A 20,420-nucleotide genomic window follows, 5' to 3' on the forward strand; every position below is an offset into this window, starting at 1 on the left:
ATCGCTCCTTGTGCTGAATGCCAGCCACATTGTTCCTCAATAACAAGGCCTCACAGTTGAAGCCATGAGGTCAAAGCCATATTTCAGTGACACTTGATACTCTCCAGCACCCACTGCAACCGTAAAATCCTCACAGCTGAAATTGTGAAAACAGCTGAAGTTGGAATGGAAGTCCGCTGGAGCGTTCTGTTAAATATTCAAACAGATCTGCCGGCAAACATTTCAAGGCCTCGTCGCCTCTTCCTTTGAGAGCTCCGGCTGGCGTTTAGCTCACGTCTCCGGGTTCTGGTTCTCTTCAAGGTTTGCCTGCAGGCCGACCACCGGATGGTATGAACACGCCGAGCACTTCTTAAGGTGAATAACTGCATTTTTCTGGCCTGGACTTTTCCCTTTTCTGAACGTGTCCTTGTCTTTTCGCGTTTGGGATGTTCCACTGCTTCCTTTAGAGGAAACTGTCTGACCTCTGAACAGCTGAGCCTGGCGCTGGCACAGACCAATTTTACTGAGAAGGATGAACACATCCCCCCTGAAGGCTTTAGTGAAAATGGCGTAAAGAAACGGGTTGGCACATGAGTTGAGTGGGTAGAAAAGCACCAACAATATCTTGGAATTGGAGACGGTGATGAGAGGCTGGTCCAACACTGCCGACATGGCGTAGAAGGAAATCGGTGCCATGCAGAGAAAGTCCGTAAAGATGAGGACGGCCATGCGCTTCGCTATGTTGGTATCCTTCGATCCGGATCGGTATTGAGGATTATGCACGGTGCAGTAAATCTTGACGTAGCAAGCGCAGATCACAAGAAAGGCCATGACGTTGAGGACAAGCACCAAGATGACGTAGACCAGAGCCTCGGTTGTTTGGATGTCCATCGGTAGACAGATGCTGACCTTCTGGTAGCTGCTAACCCCGATGAGCGGGAGCAGCGCCACCAGGAGGCAGAAGATCCACCCGCCCAGCATTACCGCAGCCGCGTGGTGAAGATGCAGCTTCCGATCCAGCCGCATCGCAAACGTGATGGCGTACCACCTCTCCAGCGTGATCACGGTCAACGTGTAGACGGACAGTTCGCTGGCGAACACGGTGAAGAAGCCAGCCAGAGCGCAGCCGGGGCCCGTCTGCCAGTCGATGGCGTGGTTGAAGTACTCTGTTCGCGTGTGGAGGTCCACCGAGGCGATGAGCAGCAAGTAAATCCCCATGCAGAGATCGGCGAAGGCCAGGTGGCACATGAGGAAACGTGACACGGAGAGCTTGTAGTGGCTGGTGAGCAGCACCAGCAGAACCACCACGTTCCCCAGAACAGCCAGCAGGCTCACAAACCACACGGACACCCGCAGGAAGGTAAAGCCCATGATGTCCTCACACGGGTTGAACTCGTCTGGCACCGGCACGCACATCACCTCCTCCCCCTCGTCGCACACCACGTAATCGTAGCGGTAATCAAAGTCTCCGCTGGTGTCTTCCTGAGTGTTCATGAGGGTCTCTCCAAAGCCCACATCCTCATCTGGATGGCCACCAAAGAAGGCGTGGTAGTGCAAGCTGCCGTGGAAGCCGCCGCGGTGGTCGCCGTCGTTTGGTTCCTCTGGGATTTCTTCCACCGCACCTTGGAGGGAGGCCGTGTGGATGGGCGCTGTAGAACGCTTATGATGCTGGTCATGAAACGCCGTCAGGTTGCAAATGATGTACTCCCAAATTCTGAAAAACATAATTATTATTACTATTATTATGATCGTAAATAAATAAATAAAACAGCAGGTACATTTAACTGTAGCACTTAGTACTCCCAGAAGTCTTTGCGGCAGAGCAGTTCTAATCAAGTGGTTGGACCTTCTGCAGACTTGGTTTAACACTAAATATATCAACTCTGTCAAATAACTTCAACACTGACTTACATTTGAATCACAGTGATTAAAAAAATTACGCTTTGTTGGTTGAAATCTACGAAGGTGTATTAGGGCCACGAATAAATGTTGTTTTTTCATAGCAAACTTGCAGATTTGTGACAAAGTGGCAAATTTTCTAGAAAAAACACCCATTTATGAGAAACTTGTAATTTGTGACATTACAAAGTGGCAAATTTGCGAGAAAAAAACTCACAAATTTTCGAGAAATAAACTGGCAGATTTGTGACATCAAGTGGCAAATTTGCGAGAAAAAGACCTCACAAATTTACCCGAAATAAACTGACAGATTTGTGACATTGCAAAGTGGCAAATTTGCGAGAAAAAACCCTCACAAATTTGCGAGAAATAAACTGGCAGATTTGTGACATAAAGTGGACACTTTGTGAGAAAAAAACTCTTAAATGTATGAGAAATTAATTGGCAGGTTTGTGACATTATAAAGCGGCAAATTTGTGAGAAAAAAAACACTCACAAAATAGACTTGTGACAAAGTGGAAAATTTGTGAGAAATATATTCATAAAATAAACTCGCAGATTTGCCATTATAAAGCGGCAAATTTGCGAGGAAAAACACTCACAAAATAGACTTGTGACAGAGTGGAAAATTTGTGAGAAAAAAATCACAAATTAACGAGAAAGAAACTCGCAGGTTTGTGACAAAGTGGAATTATTGTGGGAAAAATATTCACAAAATAAACTCTCAGATTTTTGATATAACATGGGAAAATCGCAAGAAAAAAACTCGCAAAATTTGACACATTTTTAAGAAAAAAACTCACAAATTTACAAGAAATAAACCTGCAGAATTGCGTGATATTATAAAATGACAAATTTGCAAGAATAAACCTCACCAATTTACGAGAAATAAACTTGCAGATTTGTGATTTTATGAAGTGGCAAATTTGCAAAAAAAATACTCGCACAATAGACTCGCAGGTTTGTGACGGTCATCGGTACATCATCCAGAATACATTTAAAAATACACACATGCTTATCATGAAACTCACCCTCGTTTCTTTTTGACATTTTTGAAGCCGCAGCAGTGGCTGGGGTATGTGAGATTGGCCGTGGTGAGGTGCTTGAAGGTTTTGATAGGTGGCAATTTCTTGAGCGCCCACACGTTGCGCGCTTTCAGCTCTCGGAGGGACTCCATACCGCTGGTGGGGAGGGAGGTGATCCCTGTCTGGGATACGTCTCTGAGGGACAGACGAAGGATAACAGTGAAGGCGAAATTCGAAAAGATGTCATTATTTGACTGTATTCATTCAATGTAAATGAGCCTGCTATTATTTTATCATGATGTTATTGCATTTTTGTATTGCAGAATTGCTTTGTTTTATTGTGCTATTATAATAGAGTTGATACTTTTATTTTGAAGGAGACAGGAAAAGGTCTCATAAACCGGTAGGAACTGACGTGAGTAACCGACTTAGCGCCATCTTCCAAGTGCAAATAAGACATGTGTGCGCCACACAAAAACAGAGAAAACGAAAGTTTTTCCAAGTAATTCAGTGAACGATTCTTTAGCACCTGCTTGAGAAGGGAACGAGGTTCGTATTAGTCATGTTTATTGTTTAACTAATGTCGCTATATTTCACGGTGATTGTGTGATTTAATAAAATGTTAGCATTTTAATCCACTTTGTTATATATTTAGCTATGCTAAATGCTCAACATTCTATGAATTTGTATTTCTGTATGGTTTATTTTTGTTTTAAGGTATTTGCAAAGGGCAAGGTTAAAATGTTTATATACAATTTCAATTGTATATAAAGAAGAGATTGTCAAGGCTATAAAACGTAACAGTTTAAGGCAATTCATTTATAATATATGACTTAAATACGATAAAAGGATAAACAAAACAGACCCTTTGAGTTATTAATGGCAGTTTCTGTTTATTTGTATTGTAGCTCTTACGGTGTGTTCACACACGGACGGTTTAATAAAAGTTGCGAACCATCACTTTTATTTTGCTACATTAAATATGTCAAGTGTGAGGATCTTACAGAAGCATTGGCCCGCTGATGGCGCCGTCAAAAGCTCTTTCGTCCATCTTGGTCAAATACTTATTCCTGTGAAGATCCCTGCACAGGGAAACACATCATAGTCATCCTTTGTATTTGCGTGAATGTCAAGGGCCTCCTTCCTGCACATTTCTATCTTATTTTAAATCAGTGCTTCTTGTTGGCGGTACTATGCGTATTCACCCAACCCGTGATTTTTGTTTCCAAATGTGTTAAGATGGAACCCAGGGGCAGCAGATACAATGAAAACCCCAGAATTGAACCCTGTGGAACACCATACGTTCCGTTACGGTTCTCCTATCGCGCTGTAAAATTAGACCAATGACACAGCAGAGCAGTACTTAAAACACACTGCTCCCTCAACCGCAAATCTCTCCGATCTAATCAGGATTCTGTGTTTGTCTTGGTCGGGCTACGCTGGCATCATTTAACACTTGACTGCGACTCTTACGCCAACACAAACATCACGCGTGTTCAGACTCTGGTTGCTCACCAATGGCTTCATTAAGCTCTTGTAAAGCGTCCGTAGGAATTAGAACTGGGCAGAAGAGAAATATCCTAAAAGTGCACGGTTAGCTCCAGAATGCAAGATACAGCGATGATTATGTTCTTAATTGATCCTGGAGACTGCCACAAAAGATCAAGTGTCCCTGACTAAGTGCAAGAACTCTTAATACAGACTTCCTGCTACCCCAATTTGGAGGCAAATTTTCCCATGAGAACTTGAGCTCGCTAATCAAAAGCTTGGCTAAATCCCGTTTGGAGTGCATAAGAGAGGATCCGTTTGCAGCACAAAAACACGCGTGACACATTTCAGCAATAGTTTAATCCTACGTGTTGTGAGGTCTGAAAGTGCTGAGCAAAGTTGTCAGAAAAACTGGAAGAAATGTACTTAGTCGCTCGGAGGTGAGAAGTTGAGCGAGCGCACATCTCATTTTCCATCGTTTCAACATATCCTTTCTGACGCTTGTCAATTGAATTCAACACGTTTGGACGTACACTTGATCCAGCTTGCTCCCGTTGAATGCGTGATGTTGGATTTCCTTGAAGCCATTCCCATACAGCATCCTGAAAAACAATATTGTTTATCTGATAAGATGAATAACATTGCATTGTTTGAATCACGACCTCATGTTGTAACGCTGCATCTCCCGTGTACGTTTCACAGTGACGTCTTGTCTGTCTGCAATTTTGTGGTCTCAAGGCCCACATTTCCGATAAATGCAGCGACGTGTATTACATTTACAATCCCCTCTTCCCCCTGACCGCATATCCATGAGTGCCTGTTGTGTGTTTGTGTGTTAATACAGTGTTCGTCGTCAGAACATGTTATTCAAGTGAGCTCATTCTGACCTGTCTGCACCTCTTCTAGCTAGTCCAGGGTTAGTATTTTTTTTTTTTCGTATTAAAAGGCAATGTGCTCTAGGTTTTAATATGGACTTAATTAAATTCCTACTATTTATGGAGCAATCTTTTCTGGATTTGCTTTTTTGTTAGTGTAGTAGCTAATAATCTTTTGGTTAGCAAATGTACTTGCAAATATGTTTGAACGTACTTGTAGCTAAATGCTAACAACTTTTTTTCACATACCGCTATGGGGTATTGACTTGCGCATGCCCTGTAGCATTATAGGGGGGAAATCTGAACTGGAATCATGCACTAAAAACACAATCGTAAAATGACAAACAAACAATGGTTTTGTATTTGTATAATGTGTTTACGGGTTAATTCTTAATTTAAACTTTACTCGGTCATACACAGGAGCGAGAGCGACAGCACTTCCTGATCCCCTATCAGCTGACTAACACTAGCCAATCGGAAGCTAGCCAATCGGAAGCTAGCATACTGCAAGTGAATGACCTCATCAAACTACTTGTACAAAAAAAATAACAAAATGTGTAAATAATAATTCTAGAAACTAGGGGTTTTGGGGGATCGGCTGATCCCTTAAATATAAACCTTAAATAAAAAAAGACTTAAATATTTATTTATTTATTTTTTATTAAAAAAAAAAATATATATATATATATATATATATAAACCGATCTTTTCAACCGATCTCATCTCAGCCACTGTCCTCTTCTGCTGAGATGACGACTAGGCTTTTCATTTTTATTTCAGAGAACTACTTAATTTGCAGTTAAGTATTGGCACAAACATCCGAGTAGTACGCTACGTCTATTTCTCGTAAATTTCAGTGTTTTTTTTCTCGCAAATCTGCCACTTTATAAAGTCGCAAATTGTATGCGTTTTTTTCTCGGAATATTGCACTCTAACAAAAATATATTTATACGTGGCCATAATTCATTATTCTAGGCATGGACAGTGTCAATCTAAAAATGACATATTCAATTAAAACATTTATATAGTAGAATAGTCGACATTGTTTGTGCGTGCATTCGTCATGACAATAGCTCACACTGTCAGCAAATCACTGGTGATGCCACGGAAGGAGTTCGGCGGGATGACAGTAATGTGGGGATGGTCGACAATTTCCCTGCAACGAGAGCAACCAAACAGAGAGAGCATTAAGTGCAATTGTAAACATATACTGTATACTCTTCACTGGAAAGTGGCCGAGGCGAGGCCAGGGTGGAAGATTGATGCCTTCTCACTTTTTACGTTATAGCTGGAAAATGAAAGTGGGTATAGAGGTTGATTGAAAGAATGACTCAATGGCAGGAAACCACACACACTTGATGACTCACAACAGCTCAAGAGCATGTACTCATAACAAGTGCTAACGGCCACATAATAAGTGCTTGTGTAGTGTTTTTCTCTGTACGCTTCAATTAATGCCATTTGAGAGGTGACCACGGTCAAATTTCGGTTGGAAATTGACCAAAGCGGTCGCTCCAAGCAGGAAGTCGCTAATTTGTCTGCCGGTCTGTTCCAAATGGTCTTGTCACATTGAGAGTATGTCAGATGGAAAAGAAGTGAGCCTCCATGTCATGCCGCCAGCTTCAACATGGATAGCGCCAGCACAAAAAATATTTTTTATATGAGACCTTTACAAAATGTTATGTTTCTGTAGTAGTAGTAGTAAAATAGATGCAGTGGATTTATTTCCTTTATTTGTATTTTCCACCCTTTTTTTTTAATTATTTGTACTATTTAGTGCTGTTTACCGTGTTTTAGCCTTGATATTTATGGCAGAGAATATTGGCACTTGTTGCATCCGCCTGAGAGTTGGCAAAAAAAAATAAATCCAGTTTAAAGCATGGACCATAGAACTGAAATGTAATAATTTCAAATGATCATGTTAAATTATTATTTTTTTACTCTTGACATGTAAGGTAAGGGACAGCAGGGGTCGGCACTGCCTCACCTGCCTACCCTGACCGCACATCCCTGCAAAAGTATTCATTAGCTGGCTAAACAGGGGTTCAAAAACTTACAGAATGAAATTGTTGTCATTGGAGTGGACGCTGCTCAAATCAGGAAAGATGTTAAGGCCTGTATTGAAAATCCCCCTGATGGACAAGAAGAAACTGTCATACATATTCACCTGCCGGCAATATAAAAAAGTACAATACACACAAATGCAAATATATATATACTGTCATTTATCTGTATTTACCATCCTAGATAAAATTCTACGTCTGAACTGTAAAGTGAGCCAGGAAAAAAAAAAAAAAAGAAGTATTTTTAATCAGTAGTTTTAGTTGTCATCGTCACTAAAATCCAGGGTTGTTCTATGCCAAATCACCCCAAAAAATACTGAATATTTTAACCAAGCAGATCTTGGTTTTAAACCTGGTGTGCTTGTTGATAGTGGTGGCACAACTCTAAATCTCAAATTTTAGGTAAATCGGAGCTGGGGTTTGGGAGCCATGGCCTGCCGAATTTGGACATTTTCAGAAAAAAGGGGCGTGGCCGCCTTTCTTTAGACCCCTTGGGCCAATCTTCACAAAACAAGTATTGTTGGAAAGGGAATTTAACAAGGATTCCAAGTGTGCAATCTTTTAGATTAATAGTGCATCTAACCTTGAAATCGACCTTGTGATCATGCGACCTTAAAATTTTTCATGAAATGTAATCGCTCACATGATCCCTAAAACATATATAGTTACAAGTTTCAGAGATTAATATTATATTAGTATTTTTTGTTTTTAGCAGCAATAAAGAGCCAAATTATCCAGGGCCTCAGACGTTGAATGAAATTAATAATAGGTTTAAATAATGCAGGACTTGTGTGCTTGTAAAAATTCTGAACCATTGTATTTTTTTTTTAAATAAATAAATAAAATTAATGCAATGACAAGTACTCACAGGTATTTCAGCTTTGGGAGATTCTTAAAGGCTTCCGGGTCAATGTAGGTTAAATTCTTTGCATTCCGTATTTCTCTGATTGAACAGAGAGACAATATTTAGTTATCAAAGAGTTTCCAAGTGAAAGCCAATCATATATGGATTCAGTGGAAAAGACACATATCCAGGGACACTGAATCCAACATGTCCTTAAAACCTGCTGGAAGAACTGAACAAGGTGCAGGTCAGTGGGCAACGGAAGGGAAATTTGGTGCCGGCAGCCAAAACTACAAGTTGGAATGAAAAAAAGTGTTTCGTTAATGTGTTTATTCTCGTTCACCCCGGCTGGACAGAACAGTTGTGTTATGTCTAAGGCCAAATGTGTCTTGGCCATACTCGCATCCTGGCTCAGGGATCGGCTCCAGGCAGGCAGACTCACTTCCTGATGCTAAAAGCAGGGGGATGTACCGTATTCGGGTAGACTGTTTTATAAGCTGATAAATTAAGAACCATTGCCAGACCATTTACTTATTTGGTCAAGTTGAATGATTTTGGCTTAAGAGCTTCCCCTGTACTAAACCAGTGATATATTTTTTTTTTCAAAAAGTTTATTTAAATGAAATGCATTTATCCAGTTTATTGCCTCGCTGGTGCCTTAGTCGCATTTCAACAATATATGGCAGGCTTCCAGACATCATTTATTTCCTTTTTCTGCTTGTCCTTATTAGGGTTGCAACTTGCAGGTGAGCTGGAGCCCGTTTAGCCGACTTTGGGCAAGAGGCGGGGGGGGGGGGGACCTTGGACTGTAGCCAGACTTTCGCAGGGCACGGACTGTATAGTCAACACTCAAACTCACATAAATGTGTAAATTATTTCCAACTCAACTCACTGTAAATGTCCAACTCAGAACGTGGGAAAGCTTTCCAATAATGCATTTTAAGTGATCCCGCTACAGACCGTACGTTATGTGGATTCTTGCTAGTGTTGTCTAAATTCAGACGGTGAAGGTGTTCTATTAAGTTGGAGGGTAGGGCAACTGGAATGAGGAATAGGAGCATTCCGGGGTGTGTGCATGATGAAGGCATAAGTGAAACACTTGCTGGTTGTGTTGTTTTTGTTTTTAGGCTGTTCGTTAGCTAGCGTTAGCGGGTGTCTATTTGATGCTAGACCTGTATATTTGGCAAGTGACCGTGCTACGGGTCTTGTTATTTGTAGTTTGCTTGCTGCTTGGACTAAACTACCTGTTGCTTTGAGCGATGCGTCTGTGTTCAATCAACTTCAATCTGTGTCAACCCCAAGTGCTTATATAAACGTTGAGGCAGTGCACAAATTGGTGGTGACTTGAATTGACATGTGAATTGGCCGTTAAAACACAATTGCCGAATCAGAATTTTTGGATATTAGTGACAATGAATCATCGCATAATGGCGTGTGTACGAGTGTCACAGGAACGTTTGAATGATGAGATTCAAGAGTCGACACCTGTAAATGTTTGCGGGTGTGTGTGGGAATGTTTAGCTAGCTAATGAGCATTATATTAAATTGTTACCCAATCAGTCAATAAAGCCAATTTAGGAGTGTAGGCTATCAATGCCATTTTTGTGACTTCACTTATGGCCTCTGATGCCGGCCTATTACGAAGGGAGTTACGCAAACTTGGATGCTGGACCGAAGAGACAAACTCTCTTAGGTTAGCTTAGCAGTTAGCACTAGCTAGCTGGCATGACAGACACAACATGGATGGGCAACATGGATGGCTTCAACACACACACACAAAAACACACTGTGTTCTGCCACAGCAAGAGATCCTGGAGGTTAAGTAAGTTATTTTAGACTAAGAAGGAAAACCTTTCCGTAAGGTGTAGCGGCTGCGTTAGCGCATCGGCCGCATATATACACTCTGATATGCTTTCAAAAAAGTGATGAGGCTTGGTAAAACGCCTTAGACAACATATGGTTTAGATAAAGCACTACACACGCGCACTCCATTTACCATTATGATCAAATTGGATTTCTTTCTTTTTTTTTTACATGAGATGTTTTTCGGCAAAAGTACAATTAGCAACCCATTTGAGTGGATTTGGGATTCAGAGGTTAAATGCGCAAACACCGGATTTGGTATACAAGTCCAGGCACTAATAAAGTAGGACAAAAAAAGGAATTATTTTGACATGCATTCCAAGGCAGCTGTAATCTGCCTCTCAACATTAACATTTAAATTCAGTTGATTTCAGCTCTTTTGCCATTTTGTTCTGCCCGACTGAGTCTTGAAGTAAAAATACACAACTGTCTTTCTTAAACACCAAATACCACCTTGTACTGATGGCCATGACCAATTTCTCTTTTTGTATGTAACAAGACTCTGTACTGAGGAATTTGTCTTACTTTCATCCTTTAGTGTCTCCCTAATTCCCAGTAAGAAGTCAAACGATGTGGTTTCTATTGAGACAAGAGCCCCCCCACCTCCCCAATCATCAGTTTATAAGTACAGCCTCAGATCTACAGCTGCTCTCGGAGTCCTCAAGCAGGCAAAAAGAAGCAGGGCATTCATTTTGTGTCTGACCCTGAAGGAAACCTGAGTGAAACGCTATTATCTCTTGTACCGCACCAATCAGAGGCAAATAGCCCCTCGGGGTATAAAATAACACGCCCGGAAAATACCAGATACCAACCTCAGCTGGTTGGAATGATTGCTTCTGTCTGTATTTTGTTATCTGGAATTAGTCTGCCAATTTGTCACAACAAACTCGGGCGGCAATTTAGGAGCACTTGCAGCCATCAATTCATTTTGCATACATGTGTCGCTGGTAATTATAGCTACTGCTGCACACTGTGACACAGCCACATTTAATACACTAATTGGAGAGTGGAAATAAATCACACGCAAAACGTTGTGTTGGAATGTGTTGACTCAGTGTGGCGGCCTTGGAGCAGTGCAAGGAGAGTTAGGTGTGATGTAGAATGGTGTGTGGTCCACCTGGAGGCTGCACACACAAATCTTAATTGAGACGAGAGTGCACCTTGCTCAACTTTTCCCCCTGAGTCGCTTCTGTAGGAGGCGGAGCATGAAAGAAAGAGAAGCCAAATAGTGGCGGCTGTTCATCTTCTCCGCCCTGACGGCTTTATGATGCATGTTTTCCTCTAACAGCCTCCAATGTGATAACAACAACACAGTTTTGCCTTCTTGAATATTCCCCACATTATTATTTTTATTGATTTAGCTAGGACTTTTTTTGTGTTTTAATGACACAGTCATCAAAAAGTGCCTTGACTTATTTTGACTTATTTTTAATTACAAGTTTAGGGTGACCAGTTTTATTTGGGACTGTCCCGTTCCCTACGGATTTCACCAGCCTCATTTTGTCCCACTTTTACGCAGGTCCTATCCTAGCGCCCTGTATTTATTTTTTAATCCCCCCCCCCCCAGTCCAGTTAGCAAGCCAATTTTATGAGCCACGTATATGTCAATCACAGATAGCGATTCATACGATAAACCAATTAAAATGGAATATAACTTTCCTTCCTATTTACTTTCACATTCATGTTTGCGTTTTCATTCTCATCCGCATCTAATTGATAGCAGGTGTGTTTTCATCATACACAAACTCGAAGTACTTTCTGCTTCTGCATCTAAGAATCATGTATATTGTAGCCCTAGTAGCCAAAAGCTGAAGTCGTCGGTCAGCAGAGGTGGCAAATCCAGGTCCAGAAAGTAAAAACTCTGCCACAGTTTGGCTTTAGCCTCAGGTGCTAGTTAGCTAGATCTCTAGCTAGCTCCCATTGTGCTTGTTTACCTGCTAGGGAGCTAGTTAGCTAGCTAGCACCCATGGTGCTCGTTTACATGCTAAGGAGCTAGCTAGCAGGGTTTTTACTTTCTGGACTTGGTTTGCCAGCTCTGCCGGTCAGACCCAACACAAGCTGAGCTTTTCTGGTGGCATATTTACAATGTTACAATGCTGAACCGGCACAATGTAAACGGCACAGCCAACTTCCAATAGCTGCTGGTACCGCACAAATAAGGGTGGATAATGGTAAGTGCATAGTCTTGTTTAGAGCTGTTGAACCAAGATTGCATTTAGCATTAGCTAAAGTAATAACACAACCACCGGTCAGTAGATTGTCTACAATTTTGCTATAAATAATTATTGGTGAGAACTTATTGTATATTTGATTTTCAGCGAAATTGTCCCGTCTTTTATTTTGAAAATCTGGTCCCCTTGTAGAAGTTACGAGTCTGCTATTTTTGTATTGAGAAGAGGCACGATTTTGAATTATATAAGTGTGCATGGCGGCAGCAAACTTCCCAACATCCAGCCACCATCAATTTAAATGAGTTTCCTTGCAGTGCAAGGACAATATCGGTTGGCGGTGCTAATGCGCGATTCATTTGGGTTGCCAACCATCAATAGATCCCACACAAGAACAAGGAAGGTGATTTGCAATGCAAGTGTTTTGAGATACAAGCATGGTCACAGGATGAATTAGTCATATCTCAAGGCTACACTCATTTTGTGTGTCTCCTCTACACAATAAAAGCCATTAATCCATCATGTCGTCTCCAGCCTTGTTCTTGTCTGAGCACTCCCAGCAGATTTCAGAACTTATTGCTGTTGTTAACACTTGAACTCTTGGTGGGCGTCTGCACTGTATGGATTTTTTTTCCCCTCAGCACGAACATATATCAGAATTCACACACTTATCATATCTCGTTTCAGAAAGCAGCCATTTTAAATACGCACGTTGAGGGAAAGCTAAACCTCAGCAGGCATTTTCAAGGTCATCTCGCCAGGGAGCTAATACAGTAGAACCGTTTACCCAACAAGGATCAATAAAGCATGTGCCCTTCAATTCAGGTACTCACATGTGGGTGATTTTCCTCAGGCCGTGAAATGAGTTCCTCTCGAGCCTATGCAGGGTCACATCCACTGATATATATCTAAAAGAAATAAACAGTTGTGTATGTGATTGAATTTACAAGTGTTCAAATCTGCAGCTGTTTCCTGAGTTATTTAGCCAACTGCGTTTCTAATTCTCCGAATTCACTGGTAATTTTGCAGGCATGTGCCGCATGTATACACTGCCAGGTCATCACTCACGCAGCTCCAATCTGTAATTGGAAACAAGTACTCTTTAAATAAACCTCCAACCAGGCAATTGCTCAGTGTTACGACGCATACACTTTACAAATTCTTTGTCCACTAATCAATGGGCTAAAGTGCGTACCACTGTGGTCGGTTGGTATCCTGTTAAAAGCAGGTCAATTACACAAATTCAAACTACATGTAAAGCAAAATAGACAACATAATTGGATTGAGATTTGAAACAAAAATAAAATAAAACCAAGTTTTTGGTTAAGGATTTTATGACACTTTTCATGCCTAAATTGACTTGTTGAAAAATAGATATAATTATTTTGGGGTGACGGACACCTTGTCTCTTTTATGAAAGAGGATTAGGGCCAGTGAAGAGAGAGAGAGAGAAAGAAAGAAAAGGTTGGCGGGATTCGGACTTTATTCTTAGCATTTTGAAAAGTGAGAATTATCACTTTATTCTCGGAATTCTGACTTTAACCACAAAATTCAGACTTTAAAGTGAGAATTCTGATATTAATCTCAGCATTCTGACTTTAAAATGAGAATTCTGACTTTATTCTTAGAATTCTGAGATTAAAGTGACAAAGTGAGAATTCTGAGATTAAAGTCAAAATTCTCACTTTGTCACTTTAATCTCAGAATTCTGACTTTAAAGTCAGAATTCTCACTTTAAAATCACAATTCTAAGATTAAGGTGATAAAGTGAGAATTCTGACTTTATTCTCAGAATTCTGAGATTAAAGTGATAAAGTGAGAATTCTGAGAATAAAGTCAGAAAGTCAGAATTCTGAGAATAAAGTGACAATCCTGCCAACCCTCTTCACTGGCCTTAATCCTCTTCGGTGCCCTTTGGTAGAAAAATGCCCACTACCTTTTTATTGCCAACTGATCATGACACGTAAATCATTGCTATTTGTACGTCTTTAGCACCCTTCTGTGGAATCTCTGCTAATTGAGGTATGTTTGCATGTTTCACATTTTTCAATGCTTTAATCCGGTTAACAGCAAACTAGTCATCACATTGAAATCAAACTTCACAGAAAACAATAACTAGAGCTGCGAACAGCTATAAAGTGCCTTCGCAACCTTGGCCACATTGAGGTACAAATTGGGATACTGGCACAAAGGACAATAACCCTCTAAAAAATTAATGTTTTTGCCAATCCTTACACATGTACAAGTTGTCATGAGTATTCGTCTCGCTTTATACCCTCAAAAGCAGCATCATTTTTCTTTGCAAACAGCACATTGCCATGGTAACAGTGTGCAATGAAATAAAATGCTTTCAATAACTGTTCTCTTAAAGATCTTTAGATGAAACACCCAAGTTTGAAGGCGATAAATAATTACATAGGGCGAGTTTGTAAAAATATGTTCTCTATAAAAGGCCAAAACAAAAAGAGCATAAAATTCCAAAGTAAAATCAAAATGGTGGATTTCTTGTTTGGTTAAAGATATGGCTCCCCAAAACTTTTTGGGAGGTCTTGGGTTGTTATATATCCCTCCCAATTTTCTAACATCTAGGTGACACGTAATAATGCTTTGTTAAGTGCTATTGGTGTGTGTGTGTATATATATATATATATATATATATATATATAATTTTTTTTTTTTATATAGTTTTGGTCATAGTTAAAACGGGGACAGGTGGAGGAAAGCAGCCCTCAAGGGCCTGTGTTGAAGTTTATTTATTTATATAAATAGACTTAATCACACAAAACAAGGTTGTTACTCACATTCTTGAAATGTTTACCATGTTGGCAAAAGCGTCTGATGGCAGAGATGACAGACGAGTCTCGAAAAACCATCTGCTTGAAAAGACAGAAAAACGTTTTAGTAGTCACAAACCTGGAGGGAGGCAAGAAAACTACATTTTGAGTGCATGTGTGAATGATTTTCTGCAGATTCCTACTGTAACCTGTCTTAGATGACGGAAATGAGTGTTTACTCATTTCAACTTGACTTTGAAATCAAAACCGTGAATATAAAAACGACTGATGTCATTGCTTGTATACGGTGAGAAACAATGGCCTAATTGAGAGACTCGTCATGTGGCAACAAAAGGGAGATCATTCAGCGAACACATAATGCACAATGCTTTGACAAACTCAAACAAACACAGGGACACATAGCAGACCTTGGCACCTAACACCTTTCTCCCCACCCGTCAGAACCTCCACAGCGCCACCTGGCGCGAAACCAAATAAGCAAGATAGAAGACCAATGAGCCCATCTCACAGACGTGCGTAGAAAATTGCAGCCTCAATTAGTCTTTTGGGATCAAAATCCGAAAAAACAAACAGGTTTGGGATTTTTAAAGTGGAGGTGAAGGCAGGCATTGAATTGACATCATAGTTGTGTTTACCATGGACCGTCTCATTTTGATGTGACAAATGGGCTACGCTCAGAGATGCCAAATCCAGGTCCAGAAAGTAAAAAATCCTGCCACAGTTTGGCTTTAGCCATTGATGCTAACTAGCTAGCACCCTAGCAGGTAAACAAGCACCATGGGAGCTAGCTATCGAGCTAGCTAGCTTGCACCTGTAGCTAAAGCCAAACTGTGGCAGGGTTTTTACTTTCTGGACCTGGATTTGCCTCCACTGGCTACGCTGACTGGAAGCAGGTTTTAAAATTTATACTGTGGCATATTTTCCTTTGAGATTAATTTAAAAACTCCCTTCTGTAGAAAAAAACCCGCACAAACTGGCCTCCTATCTGTGCAGTTACTGTTTTAATTCAATTGAACAACTCCTCAATAATTTTGATGCTATGTTGGCTTGTAATAAGGAGTATTTTGTCTCTGTGGTGTAATTTCAGCCATGAATGGAAGCAGATAACTAATCATTTAGATTTAATTGCTTCATTATTCATGAGGTGCCGTTTGGGAGTCCCCAAAATGCTTTACATTAATACTTTGTATGTTCTATGCGCCCCTACTAGTCTAAACATGGCATTCTGATGAATATTATGTATGTGGAATAAGCAACAAAATCCACCCATTTCTTATCCATCTCAAGAGGCGGCCATTTTGCCACTTGCTCTCGACTGAAATCGTCATCACCGTTGCTCAGGTAACGACCAATCACAGCTCGCATGTTTTGTGAGTTTGGTCATATGATGTTCGTGAGGTGAGCCACGATTGGTCTTTACCTGAGCCTTGAGCAACAGTGATGTCGTTTTGGGTTAACAGCAAGTGGCAAAATGGCCGCCAACCTGACATAAAAACAGGTGGATTTAGCTGTTTAATTCATATTCCACGGGACTGCATTGAACATATATTGTAAATCATTTTTGAAGGGTTTGACTTCCCCACTGTATGTTCTCATGAATTTAGCGGAAGGAACCGTAGATCAAATGACTTATTTGGAAATTATCTACTTCAAATGTTTGATTACATTTAGAACTCTTTTTGTCCTTGAAGACTCCCCCCCCCCCCCACTCACAATCAGCTGAAACGAAATTCTATACGTTGAAGTATTGGAACGCAAGTCACGAGTATTATATATATACTATATATAATTATATTATTATTGAGCATTATATTGCATATCCTTGGTGAACCTTGGTGAAGTGTCATGCTCTGCAGGCTTTTTAAGAGCATCTGTCCTTTCCACCTCACTGAGACATGCAGTGTCCTTTCTAAGAGCTAAGTGTACACGTGCTGACACTTTCTACATCTCACATTCATTTATTTGCACAGCATCTCTTGCTGTCATAATAGACAACAATGCAAAATGAAAATCAAATAGAAGATTGTTTTATTACTTATCCCGCAGATTCTACAGCGTAGAACAATATGCAATCTATATCTCATTCTCTATCCACTTTCATGCATTAACGACGACACGTGCTAAATCATTTCGACAAAATAAGTAAATGTAAGCAAGGCAAGAACTGCAGAATGGAAATACAGTACATGATGTCCTCTTCCATCTTAGGAAAAAAAAGAATGTCATATACAGTGAGTATACTATCCGCTTCATAGACTACAAATGCACAATTTTATGAAATCCAAAACAATAATTACCAAGAATGCAGCTTTTACAAAAAAAATAGTAAAGCATTTGGCAGTTTGCATTGATCTAGTGCCGTACTAATTTGATACAATACAGCATCACATGGTGTCTCTTTAAACAGGTAATTATGTTGCAGTTGGTTGTCACTCATACAGTGCGTGCCATAACTTTTAGCTGCGAGTGTACTGTAGTCTGACGATTTCTGTTAAATTTAAATCCTGAATGAATGTTGAATGGAGGATATACATCACATTACTGACTTTTAACACTATTAGCCAAATAGGCAGATAATGTGACTACTTGACGGATTCTTAGAGTGCCATGTGGGAGCACTTTTGGGGGAATAATGCATTATAATGATTTTACCAGCAAAGTGTGCTGGGGAAATTATAGTAGAGGAGACACTTTTTACATTCAACAACCATAAAAAAAAAACTTGTTAAGATGAAAATGTACTTACAGCTTCTCTGTGCTCGCTGGGAAATTGGGGATCGTATCACTGCCAATACAAGTGATAGTGCGGCTTTTCCATTCTGTGCACTTACATGCATCAGGGCAAGAGTCAGCAATGGACGCAGTGCTCATGTGAAGGACAACCAGGACGCTTACTATAAATTGCATGTTGGATTTCTTCTTCTCGTCTCTGTGGTCCTCTTTGATGATCTTAATACAAATATGTGAAGGTTAGCACATGAATTATTGCCCAAATTTATGCAAAGAGCGCTCACTTTTCTTTCCAGGGTCCAAGAGGAGGTTCTGTGTGAGGCTCTGAATGTATAGGGATGCTGGAAGACGGGCAGCTAGATCTCTTTAGTGGCTTTTGGAGGTAGTCTTCATCTTGAGGGTGGACTTAGGAGGCACTCTTGTGTTAGATTGGAGAATAACTCCCAACCCCTCACTCATTATTTGGAGTGTAGGCTATTATGTTACTTTCTACTTTGGCAAAAGACACAGCCTTGTGTAAAGCAGGAGATGATTACTTAGAATAAGTAGCCTATAATATAAACATGCAAAAGAAAAACATGCATTTAATTGACTCCACATAGTATCTTTAAAAAAATTATACTGTTAATATTACAATCATTGTTCCCAACAACAAAAATTATAAATTGGAGAAAATAACAAAAATGCATAGAAAACATTGTCTATAGTACTGTACTGTTTTTGATCAATGCTTGTGCTGTATTTGTTTTTCTCGAGGCGCGGCAGCACCGGCGCAAAAGCCTACTTGTGGATATTGTAGTCCACAAATAGCACATTCCCTAAGTTCACGATGGTAAAAGGACTACAATTCCCGGCGTTCCTTTTCGCCACGGTTGTAGTCCGTTGTTTTTCCTGCTCAGACGCGGCTAGTTCAAGTTGCCATAGTAGGGGGATGCTGAATCTCAGTTGTTTTATTTTAACTCGAAACTCGCGTGATGTAAACGACACGATAGTGGAATATATATTTTTTATGTTGCCGCTGAACACATGTCAGGTTTTACGGCCGTTATGGTATTACTTAGCAACAGTTGGGCAAGCTTTAGTTTAGCTAGCTAGCATTTAGTGTTTGCCACTTGTTGCTAATCAAACGGAGCATCACCCCACAACAACGCCATGAGACTGTTTCTTGGGAAGGGGGGGAAAAAAAAGTATTTTTAATTTTAGTGGTCTTATAATGTCTTAGAGGAAGTAATTTCGTAGCAAGGCAAAAGCGTCCCAATTTCATCCCGAATGTGATGTACAATTCTTTTGTTATTGAGCGTTTTCTAAACTTAGGTTGCGAATGTAAAGTTTATCATAGTCAGTCGTTTTCGAAGCATAATTCCAAAATATGGACACATCCAGTGGGTCAGATTCGTACGACAGGTTGCGTGGACACAGGCCGCAAGGGCGTGAAGCCCACCGCAGACCTGCACGGGAAAGAGGCCGAGCCAGCGGGCGAGCAGGTGACGGCCGAGCAGCTGACATCTCCGAGAAAATCAGCACACTGTGCAGCACTTTGCAGGTACGAGTTTTCATGCCTCTTATTTGTATTTATTTATTTATTTATTTATCAATAAATATAAATATTATATACATATAAATATAAATAAATATTCATATTTACACATGACTGAAAAGCAGACACGTCACCTGTGTGACATTCGCTGGAGTTTAATGAGATAAATCAATATTGACTTTGGAATTGGAAGAAAAAAAATAACTCAATTAAGATATCTCTAAAGAGGGATAAAAAGTGAGGAGGTGGTGAGAAATGGGATTTATTTTTATACATATTATACAAGACACACACCCGACACATTATTCCCACGATAATGTTCTTGACAAAAGGTAAAAAATATGGAAATTCAGACAAACATTTGACTGCATTTTGTCCTTTGATTGACTTCAAATTATTTTGAGACTGCCATGTTACTACACCACTTGAAAATTAGTCAAATCATTCTAAGCAGGCAGATGAAAAATCTAAATAACATTTTAATGCAAAATAGCATTAATATAGATACTTTATTTGTTTGCATCTGTGTGACTGCCTGACTTTCAGCGGTCACATACTGATTTGTTTTGTCTCTTTGGCAGGATACCAATCGGAACTTGACCAAGGTGGACCAGATGCTGGGTCAGTACAGAGAGCATACCGATGACCAGGCAGAGGCCATGGCTTTGGTGAGACACCTGTTCAATCCATTCCCATTGTAATTAAATTATATTACACATTACGCAGATGGCTTTTAACTTGCACAAGGCCAGGGTCATCTCATTTTTATTTCAGTGCACTCTCAGTTGTAACCTATGAAATCTAATATTGTGCTTCCTGAAATTAAATGAGTACTCAAATGCGAAATTAGGCTGAAGTCACCCCTTTAAGTATTATCTTGCAAGTCTTGACTAAGTCCTCTCTTATTTGTTGCTTCAACCATCTGCTTTCTATTGTCTAGCTTCGGGATAACCTGGAGGAGTCCATCACTCAGCTGCAGGCACAGAGACTGAGCAGGGCCAACGGTGTTCACAGCAGTGCTTCCGCCTCCAGCCTGCATTCCAGCGACCTGGATGGTTGCCCTGGAACAGGTACAGTGCATCCACATCTATAATCTTGTTGTGGATATTAATATACTTAAAATAGATTAAACAGACCGAGTGAGACAGCAGAAT

The 20,420-nt window shown here is 40.3% G+C and overlaps 2 protein-coding genes across 4 annotated transcripts in view; one reads left to right on the forward strand and one right to left on the reverse strand.

Annotated features, from left to right (window-relative positions):
• On the reverse strand, nucleotides 1–18,012 carry tshr (thyroid stimulating hormone receptor). Its single transcript, XM_086061877.1, has 10 exons — nucleotides 17,746–18,012; nucleotides 15,006–15,077; nucleotides 13,038–13,112; nucleotides 8,198–8,272; nucleotides 7,324–7,398; nucleotides 6,345–6,422; nucleotides 4,925–4,993; nucleotides 3,908–3,985; nucleotides 2,910–3,098; nucleotides 1–1,693 (listed from the first exon to the last, which is right to left on the reverse strand). Exons 1-10 carry the CDS (start codon nucleotides 17,904–17,906, stop codon nucleotides 271–273), a joined length of 2,295 nt encoding a protein of 764 aa, XP_085918003.1. The 5' UTR covers nucleotides 17,907–18,012; the 3' UTR covers nucleotides 1–270.
• The window catches only part of cep128 (centrosomal protein 128), a 27,980-nt gene continuing 25,306 nt past the window's right edge, over nucleotides 17,747–20,420 (forward strand). For all 3 annotated transcript variants that reach the window (XR_015091008.1, XM_086061875.1, XM_086061876.1), the window contains exons 1-3: nucleotides 17,747–19,272; nucleotides 19,848–19,934; nucleotides 20,207–20,336. Coding sequence is in view for 2 of the 3 variants with exons in the window: in XM_086061875.1 (XP_085918001.1) it covers nucleotides 19,099–19,272; nucleotides 19,848–19,934; nucleotides 20,207–20,336 (391 nt within the window). In the remaining variant the exon portion in view is untranslated. The remainder of the gene's footprint in view (nucleotides 19,273–19,847; nucleotides 19,935–20,206; nucleotides 20,337–20,420) is intronic.

This window comes from Leptonotus elevatus, chromosome 18, assembly GCF_054856555.1.
Source record: "Leptonotus elevatus isolate MCC_2025b chromosome 18, RoL_Lele_1.0, whole genome shotgun sequence".
NCBI classification, from domain to species: Eukaryota; Metazoa; Chordata; class Actinopteri; order Syngnathiformes; family Syngnathidae; genus Leptonotus; species Leptonotus elevatus.